General features: G+C 39.7%; 1 protein-coding gene across 1 annotated transcript; it reads right to left on the reverse strand.

Moving 5' to 3' along the window:
- Window positions 1–267: 267 nt before the first annotated feature.
- On the reverse strand, window positions 268–1,101 carry LOC116874050 (olfactory receptor-like protein OLF4). The gene is made up of 2 exons (XM_032868478.1): window positions 747–1,101; window positions 268–461 (listed from the first exon to the last, which is right to left on the reverse strand). The coding sequence occupies exons 1-2, from the start codon at window positions 1,099–1,101 to the stop codon at window positions 268–270; spliced, it is 549 nt and encodes a 182-aa protein (XP_032724369.1).
- Window positions 1,102–14,954: the final 13,853 nt, after the last annotated feature.

Raw genomic sequence — 14,954 nt, forward strand, 5'->3', positions numbered from 1 at the left:
ACCTGGGTGGCTCATTTTGTTGAGCATCTAACTCTTGACTTCAGATCAGGTCAGGATCTCAGGGTCCTTAATCAAGCCACATCTCAGCCTTCACACTCACCAGGGAGTCTGCCTGAGGATTCTCTCCCCAATCATGTTCTCACAGAAAAACAACTAGAAGGAGCAGATGTTACTTCCACAACCTGATCTAAAAGTAGCAGTTGCTGGCTCTGAAGCTGTGAACCCAACAATCAATGGACATTTCTTCAGGCCCACGACAATTGGCCCTCATATCATTGGAACCCAGATAAGTCTTTTCAGAGCTCTCTTTATGTCTCTGTTCCTCAGGCTGTAGATGAAAGGGTTCAGCATGGATGTGACCACTGTGTACATCACTGAGGCTACTGCATTTGTGTATGAACTCTGAGGAACAGCAGAGCTAAGGTAAACTCCTAGGGCCGTACAATAAAATAAGGAGACAACTGAGAGGTGAGATGCACAGGTGGAAAATGCTTTATACTTGCCCTGAGATGATGATATTCTGTGTATGGAGGAAATAATTTTAGAGTAAGAATAAATGATCCCAGCTAGGGGGAAACCAGCCAGCAGGACAGCTGCAAAATGCATCAACATGTCATTAAGAAAGGCATCTGAACAGGCAAGTTGGACCACCTGATTGATTTCACAGAAAAAGTGGGAGATTTGTACCTCTCTACAGAAGGACAGCAAGAACACCATTAAGCTTTGTAATAAGGAATTCAGGGTACTCATCATCCAGGATGCCAGAACCAGCAGTACACAGTAACTTGGATTCATGATGACCATGTAGTGCAGGGGGTGACATATGGCCACAAAACGGTCATAGGCCATCACAGCTAAGAGAAAGTCATCTAATCCAGCAAAGAGTAAGAAAAAGAATATCTGTGTGATGCAGCCTTTATAGGTGATGACTTTGCTCTGAGTCTGGATGTTCCACAGCATCTTGGGGATAGTGGTGGAGGTGAAGCAAATGTCTATAAAGGACAGGTCGGCAAGGAAGAAGTACATGGGGGTGTGGATCTGGGAGTCTGAGCTGACGGCCAAGATGATGAGCAGGTTTCCAAACACAGTGGTCAGGTACATGGAGAGAAAAAGCCCAAATATTAGGGGCTGCAGTTCTGGTTCCTCTGATAATCCGAGAAGAATAAATTCTGAAATTTGTGTATCATTTTCTGGTTCCATGTGGTAGAGGTGACTAGCAGGAAACAAAAAGTAACGTGACTAATTTTCTCAAAACAAACATTACAAATATCATTGAAGGTCTACAATTTTTGTTTTGCAATCAAAAGTCAATATCCCCAGATTTATATGGAACTTGTCCCCCATTGAGACTCCCCATGCCAGCTCTGAATGAGAATAGGCATCCCACACTTGACCTTTTCCCCAAGTATTCATGTATTCTATACTTGTAATGAGAATTCTGTCACACATTTGAGAAATAAACTTGAGTACTGAATAACCTCCAGGAAAAGAGTATAGGTGTCAAGAAACGAGTGTCTGCACAGTTCACTAATGGAGAAGATAAGCAGATAAAAGTTCAGATGGAGCATCAGAAGATGACAGGTGCTCTGAAAAAAAACCTGGTAAAAGGGAGAGTGGATGCCTGTGTCATTTTTTACTACTTGCTCTACTACTTTTTACTACTACTTGAAGACCAGTACACATTTATACAGAGGCCTCAAGGAGGAGATACTAGGGCACACAAGGTTATCCAGGGAAGTGTGTGCCCATCAGAGGGAACAACCAGTGCAAAGTCACTGAGAAAAGACTTAGGCTTTTTTTAATTACTTTTTAAAAATTTGAGTGTGACCCTGGTAGACTGAGAGTGCACTGGGGCATGTCATACATACATCCACGCTTTACCCCCAGACATAGTTTAGATGGGAACAGTAGGCACAAATACATACTGCATGAAGGAAGGAGAGAATCTACTCATAGAAGTTGCCAGTGATAAGAAAGAATAGAAGCAAGGAGTTATTAGCACAGGAACAGAGGATGTAAGAAAATATGTAGGAATACTTTCCATATTCTGAGATTGGACCATTTCTGGGGTCAGACTGTGGTTTCTAAGAATAAAATAGAAGAGAATGAATAAGCCACAATAGAAAATAACAGAGTGCATTGTATATAATCAGGGTGCATACCAACTCATTTTGTGTTTTTCCTCCTTGAGCTGTATGTGTACATCAGTGTCTATGTGCAAGTGTCTATTTCTGTGTTGCACACATGCCAGGTCACAGATAAAAGGAATGTTTTCCTCTGGGATATAGTCTAAAGGTTCATATCCATGGCACTAAATGCAAAAGTGATTTTTTAAATAATATTTACTTTTTATTTTATAATGTTATTTTAGTCACCATACAGTATGTAATTAGTTTTTGAGGTACTGTTCCATGATTCATTGTTTGCATCTAACACCAAATGCTCCATGTAATACATGCCCTCCTTAACACCCATTACCAGGCTAAGGCCCACACCCCCTCTGAAAACCTTCGTTTTTTTCCTGGAGATCATAGTCTTTCATGGTTTGTTTCCCCCTCTGATTTCCCACCCTTCATTTTTCCCTTCCTTCTCCTAATGTCCTCCATGCTATTCATTATATTCCTTATATAAGTGAAACCATATGTTAACCATCTTTCTCTGTTTGACTTATTTCACTAGTATAATCACCTCCAGTTCCATCCATGTCAATGCAAATGGTGGGTATTCATCCTTTCTGATGGCTGAGTAATATTCCATTGTACGTTTGGACCACATCATCTTTATCCATTATTCTGTGGAAGGGCATCTCAGCCCTTTCCAGATTTTGGTTATTGTGGACATTCCTGCGATGAATATTGGTGTGCATATGGCCCTTCTTTTCACTACATCTGTATCTTTGGGGTAAATACACAGTAATGAAATTACCAGATCATAAGGTAGCTCTATTTTTAACTTTTGGGGGAATATCCATACTGTTTTCCAAGGTGGCTGTAACACCTTGCATTCCCACCAACAGTGTAAGAAGGTTTTCCTTTCTCCACAACCTCCCCAACATTTGTTATTTTTTGCCTTGTCAATTTCTGCCATTCTAACTGGTGTAAGTGGTATCTTCGTGTGGTATTTTTTAAAGTTTTTAATTATTTATTTATTTGACAGAGAGAGACACAGTGAGAGAAGGAACACAAGCAGGGGGAGTGGGAAAGGGAGAAGCAGACTTCCCACTAAGCAGGGAGACCTATGCGGGGCTCGATCCCAGGACCCTGGGGTCATGACCTGAGCTGAAGGCAGACTTAATGACTGAGCAAACCAGGTGCCCCTCTCAATGTGGTTTTGATTTTAATTTCCCTGATTGCTAGTGATAATGAACATTTTTTCAAGTGCCTGTTAGCCATTTGTATGTCTTCATTAGAGAAGTGTCTGTTCATGTCTTCTGCCCATTTTTTTGACATGATTATCTGGTTTTTGGCGTGTTGAGTTTGAGAAGTTCTTTAGAGATCTTGGCTATCAGCCTTTTTTCTGTACTGTCATTTGAGAGTATCTTCTCCCATTCTGTAGGTGGTCTCTGTTTTGTTGACTGTTTCCTTTGCTGTGCAGAAGCTTTTGATCTTGATGAAGTCCCAAAAGTTCATTTTCACTTTCGTTTTCCTTGTCTTTGGAGATGTGTCTTGAAAGAAGTTACTGTTGTCAAGGTCAAAGAGGTTACTGCCTATGTTCTCCTCTAGGATTTGGATGGATTCCTGTCTCACATTGAGGTCTTTCATCCATTTTGAGTTTATCTTTGTGCATGCTGTAAGTGCATGGTCAAATTTCATTCTGTATATAGCTGTCCAATTTTCCCATCACAATCAATCAAAGAGATTTTTTTCCACTGGATATTCTTTACTGCTTTGTCAAAGATTAGTTGACCATAGAGTTGAGAGTCCATATCTGTGCTCTCTATTCTGTTCCATTGGTCTACGTGTCTGTTTTTGTGCCAGTATCATGCTGTCATGATGACCACAGCTTTGTATTAAATCTTGAAGTCAGGCAATGAGATGCACCAGCTTTGTTTTTCTTTTTGAACATTTCCTTGGCAATTCGGGGTCTTTTCTGGTTCTATACAAATTTTAGCATTGTTTGTTCCACCACTTTGAATAATACCAATGATATTTTGATCGAGATGTCATTGAAATTATAGATTGCTCTAGGCAACATAGACATTTTAACAATGTTTATTCTTCTGATTCATAAGCTTGGAATGTTTTTCCATCTTTTTGTGTCTTCTTCTATTTCTTTCATGAGTGTTCCATAGTTCCTCGAGTATAGATCTTTTATCTCTTTGGTCAGTCTTATTCCAAGGCATCTTGTGGTTTTGGGAGCTATTTTAAATGGGATCAATTCTCTAATTTACCTTTCTATAGTTTCACTGTCAGTTTATAAGAATGCAACAGATTTCTGTGCATTGATCTTGTATACTGCCACATTACTGAGTTGCTGTGCGAGTTCTAGTAATTTGAGGGTGGAGTATTTGGATTTCCCACATAAAGTATCAAGTCATCTGTGAAGAGAGTTTGACTTCTTCTCTGCCAGTTCCAATACATTTTATTTCTTTTTGTTGTCTGATTGCTGAGGCTAGGACTTCTAGTACTGTGCTGAACAATAGTAGCAAGAGTGGGCATTGTTTCTGTGTTCCTGATCTTAAAGGAAAGGCTCTCACCTTTCCCCATTGAGAATGATATTTGCTATTTTCTTTTCATAAGTGGTTTTTATGAAATTGAGGAATGTTCCCTCTATCTCTATACTCTGAAGAGTTTTAATCAGGAAAGAATGTTGTATTTTTTCAAATGATTTTTCTACATCAGATGAGAAGATCATATGGTTCTTGACTCTTCTTTTATTAAAGTAATCTATCACATTGATTGATTTGCAAATGTTGAACCACACTTTTATCCCAGGTATAAATCCCACTTGGTTGTGATGGGTAATTCTTTTAATGTACTGTTGGATCCTATTAGCTAGGGTCATGTCTCAACTGATACCAAAAAATTGAGATTACTCCTTGCATATTCTCAGACCACAGTGCTTTGAAACTGGAACTCAGTCACAAGAAAAAATTGGAAGGAATTCAAACAATTTTAAAATGAAAACTATCCTACTTAAGAATATGTGGGTCAACCAGAAAATCAAAGAAGAATTTAAACAATTCATGGAAACCAATGGGAACAAAAACACATCAGTCCAGAACCTATGGGATAATGCAAAGACGGTCCTAAGGGGGAAATAGATAGCCATCCAAACCTCACTCAAAAATGTAAAAAATCCAGAATACACAGTCTAACTTTACACATTAAAGAATTTGAGAAAGAACAACAAATAAAGCCTAAGCCAAGCAAGAGAAGAGAAATAAGATTAGAGCAGAGATCAATGAATTAGAAACCAGAAATACACTAGAGCAGATCAACGAAACTAGAAGCTGGTTCTTTGAAAGAATTAATAAGATAGATAAACCACTGGCCAGACTTACCCAAAAGAAAAGACAAAGGACCCAAATTAATAAAATCATGAATGAAAGGGGGAGAGCATGAATAACACTAAGAAAATTTACAAACAATTTTAAGAACATATTATGAGCAATGATAAGCCAAAAAATTAGTCAATCTGGAAGAAATAGATGCATTCCTGAAAACTTATAAACTACTAAGGCTGAAACAGGAAATGGCAGAAAATATGTACAGACCCAAAACCAGCAAGGAAATTGAAACAGTAATCAAAAATTTCAAAAAACTTAAAAAAAAAAGTCCAGGGCCAGTTGGCTTCCCAAGGCTATTCCACCAAACATTTAATGAAGAAATAGTACCTATTCGACTGAGACTCTTTCAAAATATAGAAATGGAAGGAAAGTTTCCAAAATTGTGCTATGGAGCTAGCATTACCTTGATATACTAACCAAAGACCCTATTAAAAAGGAGAATTACAGACCAATACCTCTGATGATTATGGATGTCAAGTTTCTCACCAAGATATTATCCAATAGGATCCAATCATACAATAAAAGGATTATCCATCACAACCAGGTAGGATTTATTCCTGAGATGCAAATGCTGAACCATTTGCAAATCAATATGATAGAACACATTAATAAAAGAAAACGCAAGAACCGTATGATCCTTCCAACTGATACAGAAAACACTGGACAAAATACAACATTCTTAACTGATTAAACTCTTCAAAGTATAGGAATAGAGGGAACATACCTCAATATCATAAAGGCCATCTATGAAAAGCTGACAGTGAATATCATTCTCAATGGGGAAAAACTGAGAGCTTTTCTGTAAGATCAGGAATATGACAGGGATATCCACTCTCACCACTTTTGTTCAATATACTACTAGAAATCCTAGCCTCAGCAATCAGACAACAAGAAGAAATAAAAGACATTCAAATTGGCAAGGAAGAAGTCAAACACTCACTCTTCACAGATGACATGATACAGTATGTGGAAAACCACTAAGACTCCACACCCAAATTACTAGATCTCATACAGCAATTCAGCAATGTGGCAGGTTACAAAATCAATGCACAGAAATCAGTTGCATTTCTATACACCAATAATGTGACTGAGGAAAGAGAATAAAGGAATCAATCCCATTTACTACTGTACCAAAAATCATAAGATATCTTGGAATAAACCTAACCAAAGATGTAAAGGATCTGTACTTTAGAAACTACAGAACATTTACAAAAGAAATGGAGGGGGGCACCTGGGTGGCTCAATGGGTTAAGCCTCTGCCTTCGGCTCAGGTCATGATCTCAGGGTTCTGGGATCAAGCAAGCCCCACATCAGGACCTCTGTTCAGCAGGGAGCCTGCTTCCCCCTCTCTCTCGGCCTGCCTATCTGCCTACTTGTGATCTCTGTCTGTCAAATAAATAAATAAAATCTTAAAAAAAATAAATGGATCACCTCCCCTTCTATGGACTCTGAAAAACAATCTGAGGGTTTTGAAGGGGCGGGGGTGGGAGGTTGGGGGAACCAGGTGGTGGGTATTAGAGAGGGCACAGATTGCATGGAGCACTGGGTGTGGTGCAAAAACAATGAATACTGTTACGCTGAAAAGAAATTTTTAAAAAAGACTGATTAAGATAAAAAATGTAAAATGCTTCCTGTATAGCCAGGCATAGCAATGTTCAATAAATGTTATTGTTGTTAAAAAAATAAATAAATAAATAATAAATAAATGGAGGAAGATACAAAGGGATGGAAAAATAATTCCATGCTCATGGATTGGAAAAACAAACATTGTTAAATGTCTCTGCTGCCCAGTGCAATCTACACATTCAATGCAAGCTGGATCAAAACACTATCAACATTTTCACAGAGCTGGAATAAACAATGCTAAAATTTGCATGGAACAAGAAAATACCCTGAATATCAAAAAGAATGCTGAAAAAGAAAACCAAAGCTGAGGGCATCACAATGCCTCACTTCAACCTAAATTACAAAGCTGTGATCATCACAACAGCATGGTACTGGAACAAAAACAGTCACATAGATCAATGGAGCAGAATAGAGACCCCAGAAATGGACTCTCAACTCTATGGTCAACTAATCTTTGACAAAGCAGGAAAGAATATTCAATGAAAAAGAAAAGAATATCTTCAATTGATGGTGCTGGGAAAATTGGACAGCCACATACAGAAGAATGCAACTGGACCATTCTCTTACACTAAACACAAAGATAAACTCAAAATGGATAAAAAGTCTCAATGTGAGAAAGGAATCCATCAAAATCCTAGAGAAGAATATAGACAGTAACTTTTTCAACCTTGGCCAGAGCAACTTCTTGAAAAATATGTCTCTAAGCAAGGGAAACAAAAGGCAAACTGAATTCCTGGGACTTCATCAAGGTGGTGGGTATTATGGAGGGCACGTATTGCATGGAGTACTAGGTGTGGTGCATAAACAAGGAATTCTGGAACACTGAAAAGAAATGTTAAAAAAAAAAAAAAAGGAAAAAGCTTCCGCACAGCAAAGGAAACAGTAAACAAAACAAAGAGGCCACCCACGTAAGAGAAGATATTCGCAAAGGACACTATAGACAAAGTGTTAATACCCAAGATCTATAAAGAACTTCTCAAACTCAACACCAAAAAAACAAATGATCTGGATGACAAGATGGCGGGAAGTAGGAGGAGGCGCCCTTTCAACCTGTACCCTAAAGTGAGCTGATTACCTAACAAAGAACTCCGATCACCCATGAAATCAGCCTGAGATCAGAATTATACACGTCTGGATCTCTACAGGGGCAGAAGACACCAGTGGGCAGGTAAAGCAGAGTGGGAACGTCAGAGAGATATCAGAATATAAACAAAAGGGGGAGGGAGCCAGCAGAGGCGACCGATTGGAAAGTAACACACCAATAAGAGAGTGGCCTGCGTCTGGGGACCAGCATTAACTTGGAGTCTGGTTGAAAGCACACAAAAAGAGCAAAGGATCATGGGGGGAAGTTGTGGGAATTGGGGCGGCTAGGGACAGGGGCCTAAGTCCCAGACCCAGGACAGCCACCCCTGGCGATGAGCCAGAGAGAGTGCAGCACAGAAAAAAGGTCTTGGTCCCTGAGGCACCAGTGCACCCGAGAATGCGTGGACACACGGGGTCCAGCTCCTGTGAGGGGCTGGGAGCCTCACCAGACCACAAACCGCTGAGCCATGCTAACAAAGCCTGAGACGCAAGTGCCCCACACCCTCCCCTGAGAGAGGTGCGCGCAAGCCCAGCGCTCTTAGACCCGGAAAGACCAGGCACTCCAAGCCCGGGCCAGCGGGAAAATCTCAATGTGTGATCTCTGCTTGGAACCTCTCTGGTGGTCTGGAGCTCCCCAGACAGCCGCCACTGCTGTGGTTTTGGGTATAAAGAGAAGATCCTGTGTCCCTAGTGACCACGACTCAGAACCTGCTCTGCCAGCAGCCAAGGAGGAATTTATATGGGCCCTGCATAACCCACAAGGGAGCAGAATGAGGCTTCTCTCTGAGAACGGAGGTCGGAGTGCAGTTTGCTTTCCTCTAAATCTACAAAAACCAACAAAAGCGGTCAAGGCGAGAGAAAAGAAGTGAACAAACATAAAAACCACCAGAGAACAAAAGCCTGAAAAAAACGATTTCCTCAGAGCCTAGCCCCTTGAGGGGGGCGGGAGGACTTAACTCAGAGAACATCATTGACTAAAAACCCACGTGGAAGGCCCCTGCCCCAGGAAACCAACCAGGAAAGGAAAAAAAAAAAAAAGACTACAAGAGAACAACAACCACTACTTCATAGAAACAACTTTTATTTTTAACTCGTTCCCACTATTATGGTTCATTTTTTATATAGATAATTTTTTAACCTATTTACCATCAGAGTGAGATGTCCAGTTCATCAATATCCATAATAACCTTCTCGCATGAACTTTTTGATACATATACCTGTGTTTCTCTTTAGCTATTCTATTTTTTAATTTTTTTTTAAATTTTAGTTTAGTCTAGTGTATTCATTTTTTATTTTTATTTTCTAATATTCATATAGAGTTAAACTTCAAGGTAATCCCCTTTCCCCAATCAATACTACCCCTATAGGTAAACCAATTTTTAATCCCCCTTTATCTTAGGAAAGTTGAGTCCTTTAACAAAGATATCAAGATACATCCAGGAAGAATCAAAACAACCTTCCTCATCCACACTGAGATTTTTAACCACTCTCCCAACTTTTTCTTCCGCCAGTGCTTCTGTGTATTTGTTTTTGTCCTGATAGTACATAAATCTTATGCTTGGGGAACTTTTTGACAAGTTCTTCCTTTTTTATTTTTTGCTTATATATATGTATATGTCTTTTCTTGTCATATACTTTTACCAGTCTTTCTGTTTGTCGGGTTTTCATGTATACTTCCTAAATCTTACCTTGGGGCCCATTTGGGCTGAACCTTCTCTTTTATCTTCCCTTTTTCCCTGTCTCTCTCTCTCTCTCTCTCTCGCTCATTTTCTTTTTCTTTTCTTTTATCTCTCGTTTGGGTGCGGAATCCTGATTGCTCAGAAGCGTTCCAGGGTGAGCACCTTGACTGCACCACAGTCGATACATCCAGCTACTTCCGTTCAGCCATCTCTCACCAAAATGACTAGGAGGAGGAATGCCCAACAGAAGAAAAATTCAGAGGATGGGCCTACTGCAACAGAGCTAATGGCTATCAGCATAGACAATACGTCGGAAAGAGAATTCAGGCTAACAATTATCCAGGCAATAGCTAGGCTGGAGAAAGCCATGGATGACCAAATGGAATTGATTAGGGCCAAACTGAAAGGGACCAGGGAAGATGTTCACAATGTTAGGGCAGAGCAGAAAGCTAGCAGGGAAGAGGTTCACAAAACACTCAATGAGTTCCAATCTAATCTAAATTCTCTCAAAGCTAGGGTAACTGAGACAGAAGATAGAAGTAGTGATCTGGAGGAAAAACACATAGAGAGAAAGGATCAGGAGGAAGCCTGGAACAAACAGCTTAGAAGCCAAGAAAACAGAATCAGGGAAATAAATGATGCCATGAGAAGTTCCAACGTCAGAATTATTGGAATCCCTGAAGAGGAGGAGAAAGAAAGAAGTCTAGAAGACATAGTGGAACAAGTTCTTCATGAAAATTTTCCCAATCTCACGAATGGAAACAGCGTTCATGTACTAGAGGCCGAACGGTCTCCACCCAAGATTATAGATTCCAGAAAAACATCAAGGCACCTGATAGTAAAATTGAGAAATCATAATTGTAGATATAATCTCTTGAAAGCCGCTAGGACAAAGAGGCTCCTTACTTACAGAGGAAAACTCATCAGAATAATGCCAGACCGGTCTACAGAGACCTGACAAGCCAGAAAGGGCTGGCAAGATATATTCAGGACACTAAATGAGAAGAACATGCAGCCAAGAATACTTTATCCAGGAAGACTGACATTCAAAATGGATGGAGAGATAAAGAGTTTCCAAGACCAGCAAGGCTTAAAACATTATGCAACCACCAAGCCAACACTGCAGGAAATTTTATGGGGGGTTATATAAAAGAGGAAAAATCCTAAGAATAGCATTGAACAGAAATATAGAGAATATCTACAGAAAAAAAGACTTCAAAGGTAACACGATGTCAATAAAAACGTATCTCTCAATAATCACTCTCAATGTGAATGGCCTAAAAATGCCCATAAAATGACACAGGGTTGCAGATTGGATAAAACGACAGGATGCATCCATGTGTTGTCTACAAGAGACCCATTTTGAACCTAAAGATACACCCAGACTGAAAGTGAAGGGATGGAGAAGCATCTTTCATGCCAATGGGCCTCAAAAGAAGGCCGGCATAGCGATTCTCATATCAGACAAATTAGTTTTTAAACTAAAGACTGTAGTCAGAGATAGAGAAGGACACTACATCATTCTTCAAGGGACTATCCACCAAGATCTCTCAGAAATAGGCAGATCATCAAAGCAGAAAATCAATAAAGAAACAAGAGCATTGAATGACACATGGGACCAGATGGACCTCATAGAAATATACAGAACATTCCACCCTAAAACAACAGAATATTCATTCTTCTCAGGTGCACATGGAACTTTCTCCAGAATAGACCACGTACTGGGTCACAAATCAGGACTCAACTGATACCAAAAGACTGAGATGATTCCCTGCATATTCTCAGATCACAATGCTTTGAAACTGGAGCTCAATCACAAGGAAAAGTTCCGAAGGAACTCAAACACCTGGAAACTAAAGACCACCTTGCTTAAGAATGCTTGGATCAACCAGGACATCAAAGAAGAACTGAAACAATTCATGGAAACCAATGAGAATGAAGACACTTCGGTCCAAAACCTATGGGATACCACAAAGGTGGTCCTAAGGGGGAAATACATAGCCATCCAAGCCTCCCTCAAAAAAATTGAAAAACCCAGAATAAACCAGCTGTCTCTACACCTTAAAGAACTGGAAAATCAACAACAAATCAAACCAACTTCACACACAAGAAGGGAAATCATCAAGATTAGAGCTGAAATCAATGAGGTAGAAACCAGAGATAGAGTAGAATGTATCAATGAAACCAGAAGCTGGTTTTTTGAAAGAATCAATAAGATCAAAAAACCATTGGCCACACTAATCCAAAAGAAAAGAGAGAAAGCCCAAATTAATAAAATTATGAATGAAAAGGGAGAGATTACAACTAACACCAAGGAAGTAGAAACAATCATCAGAAGTTATTATCCACAGTCACATGCCAATAAGCTAAGCAACCTAGATGAAACAGATGCATTCCTGGAAAACTATAAACTCCCAAAATTGAACCAGGAAGAAATCGACAACCTGAATAGACCAATATCTAGTAACGAGATTGAAGCAGTGATCAACAACCTCCCAAAAAACAAGAGCCCAGGACCTGACGGATTCCCTGGGGAATTCTACCAACCCTTTAAAGAAAAAATAACACCTATTCTCCTGAAGCTGTTTCAAAAAATTGGAGCAGAAGGAAAACTTCCAGACTCTTTCTATGAAGCCAGCATTATCCTGATACCCAAATCAGGCAAAGACCCTACCAGAAAGGAGAATTTCAGACAAATATCACTGATGAATATGGATGCTAAGATTCTCAACAAGATCCTAGCAAACAGGATCCAACAGCACATTCAAAAGATTATCCATCATGACCAGGTGGGACTCATCTCTGGGTTTCAAGGAGGTTCAACATTCGTAAATCAATCAGTGTGATAGAACAAATCAATAAGAGAAGAGAGAAGAACCACATGGTCCTCTCAATTGATGCAGAAAAAGCATTTGACAAAATCCAGCATCCGTTCCTGATTAAAACGCTTCAAAGGATAGGGATAGAGGGAACATTCCTGAACTTCATAAAATCTATCCAGGAAAGACCCACAGCAAATATAATCCTCAATGGGAAAAAGCTTGCAGCCTTCCCGTTGAGATCAGGAACACGACAAGGATGCCCACTCTCACCACTCTTGTTCAACATCGTACTAGAAGTCTAGCAACAGCAATCAGACAACAAAGAGAAATAAAAGGTATCCAAATTGGCAATGAGGAAGTCAAAGTTTCTCTCTTTGCAGATGACATGATTCTTTGTATGGAAAATCCAAAAGACTCCACCCCAAACTGCTAGAACTCATACAGCAATTCAGTAACGTGGCATGATACAAATTTAACGTACAGAAAACAGTGGCTTTCTTATACACTAACAATGAAAATACAGAAAGGGACATTAGAGAATCGATTCCATTTACTATAGCACCAAGAACCATAACATACCTGGGAATAAACCTAACCAAAGAGGTAAAGGAACTGTATTCAAGGAACTACAGAACACTCCTGAAAGAAATTGAAGAAGACACAAAAAGATGGAAGGCCATTCCATGCTCTTGGAATGGAAGAATAAACATTTTTAAAACTTCTATATTGCCTAGAGCAATCTATACTTTTAATGCCATTCTGATCAACATTCCACCTGTATTTATCAAAGAGCTGGAGGAAATAATCCTAAAATTTGTATGGAATCAGAAGAGACCCCGAATCACTAAGGAGATGTTGAAAAACAAAAATAAAACTAGGGGCATCACGTTATCTGATTTCAAGCTTTACTATGAAGCCGTGATCACCCAAACAGCATTGTACTGGCATAAAAATAGACACATAAACCAGTGGAACAGAGTAGAGAGCCCGATATGGACCCTCAACTCTATGGGCAAATAATCTTTGACAAAACAGGAAAAAATATACAGTGGAAAAAAGACAGTCTCTTCAATAAATGGTGCTGGGAAAACTGGGTAGCTATATGTAGAAGAATGAAACTCGACCGTTCTCTTACACTGTACACAAAGATAAACTCAAAGTTGATAAAAGAACTCAACGTGAGACAGGAATCCATCAGAATCCTAGAGGAGAACATAGGCAGTAATCTCTTCGATATCAGCCACAGCAACTTCTTTCAAGATATGTCTCCAAAGGCAAAGGAAACAAAAGCGAAGGTGAACTTCTGGGACTTCATCAAGATCAAAAGATTCTGCACAGCAAAGGAAACAGTCAACAAAACAAAGAGGCAATGCACGGAATGGGAGAAGATATTTGCAAATGACAGTACAGACAAAAGGTTGATATCCAGACTCTATAAAGAACTCCTCAAACTCAACACATACAAAACAGACAATCATATCAAAAAATGGGCAGAAGATATGAATAGACACTTCTCCAATGAAGACATACAAATGGCTATCAGACACATGAAAAAATGTTCATCATCACTAGCCATCAGGGAGATTCAAATTAAAACCACATTGAGATATCACCTTACACCAGTTAGAATGGCCAAAATTAACAAAACAGGAAACAACATGTGTTGGAGAGGATGTGGAGAAAGGGGAACCCTCTTCCACTGTTGGTGGGAATGCAAGTTGGTGCAGCCACTTTGGAGAACAGTGTGGAGATTCCTCAAGAAATTAAAAAGCGAGCTTCCCTATGACCCTGCAATTGCACTACTGGGTATTTACCCCAAAGATACAGATGGAGTGAAAGAAGGGCCATCTATACCCCAATGTTTATAGCAGCAATGGCCACGGTCGCCAAACTGTGGAAAGAACCAAGATGCCCTGCAAAGGATGAATGGATAACGAAGATGTGGTCCATATACACTATGGAGTATTATGCTTCCATCAGAAAGGATGAATCCCCAACTTTTGTAGCAACGTGGATGAGCCTGGAAGAGATTATGCTGAGTCAAATAAGTCAAGCAGAGAGAGTCAATTATCATATGGTTTCACTTATTTGTGGAACATAACAAATAGCATGGAGGACATGGGGAGTTAGGAGAAGGGAGTTGGGGGAAATTGGAAGGGGAGGTGAACCATGAGAGACTATGGACTCTGAAAAACAATCTGAAGGGTTTGAAGAGGTGGGGGGTGGGATGTTGGG

This window comes from Lontra canadensis, unplaced genomic scaffold, assembly GCF_010015895.1.
Source record: "Lontra canadensis isolate GAN:19392208 unplaced genomic scaffold, GSC_riverotter_1.0 scaffold35, whole genome shotgun sequence".
NCBI lineage: Eukaryota > Metazoa > Chordata > Mammalia > Carnivora > Mustelidae > Lontra > Lontra canadensis.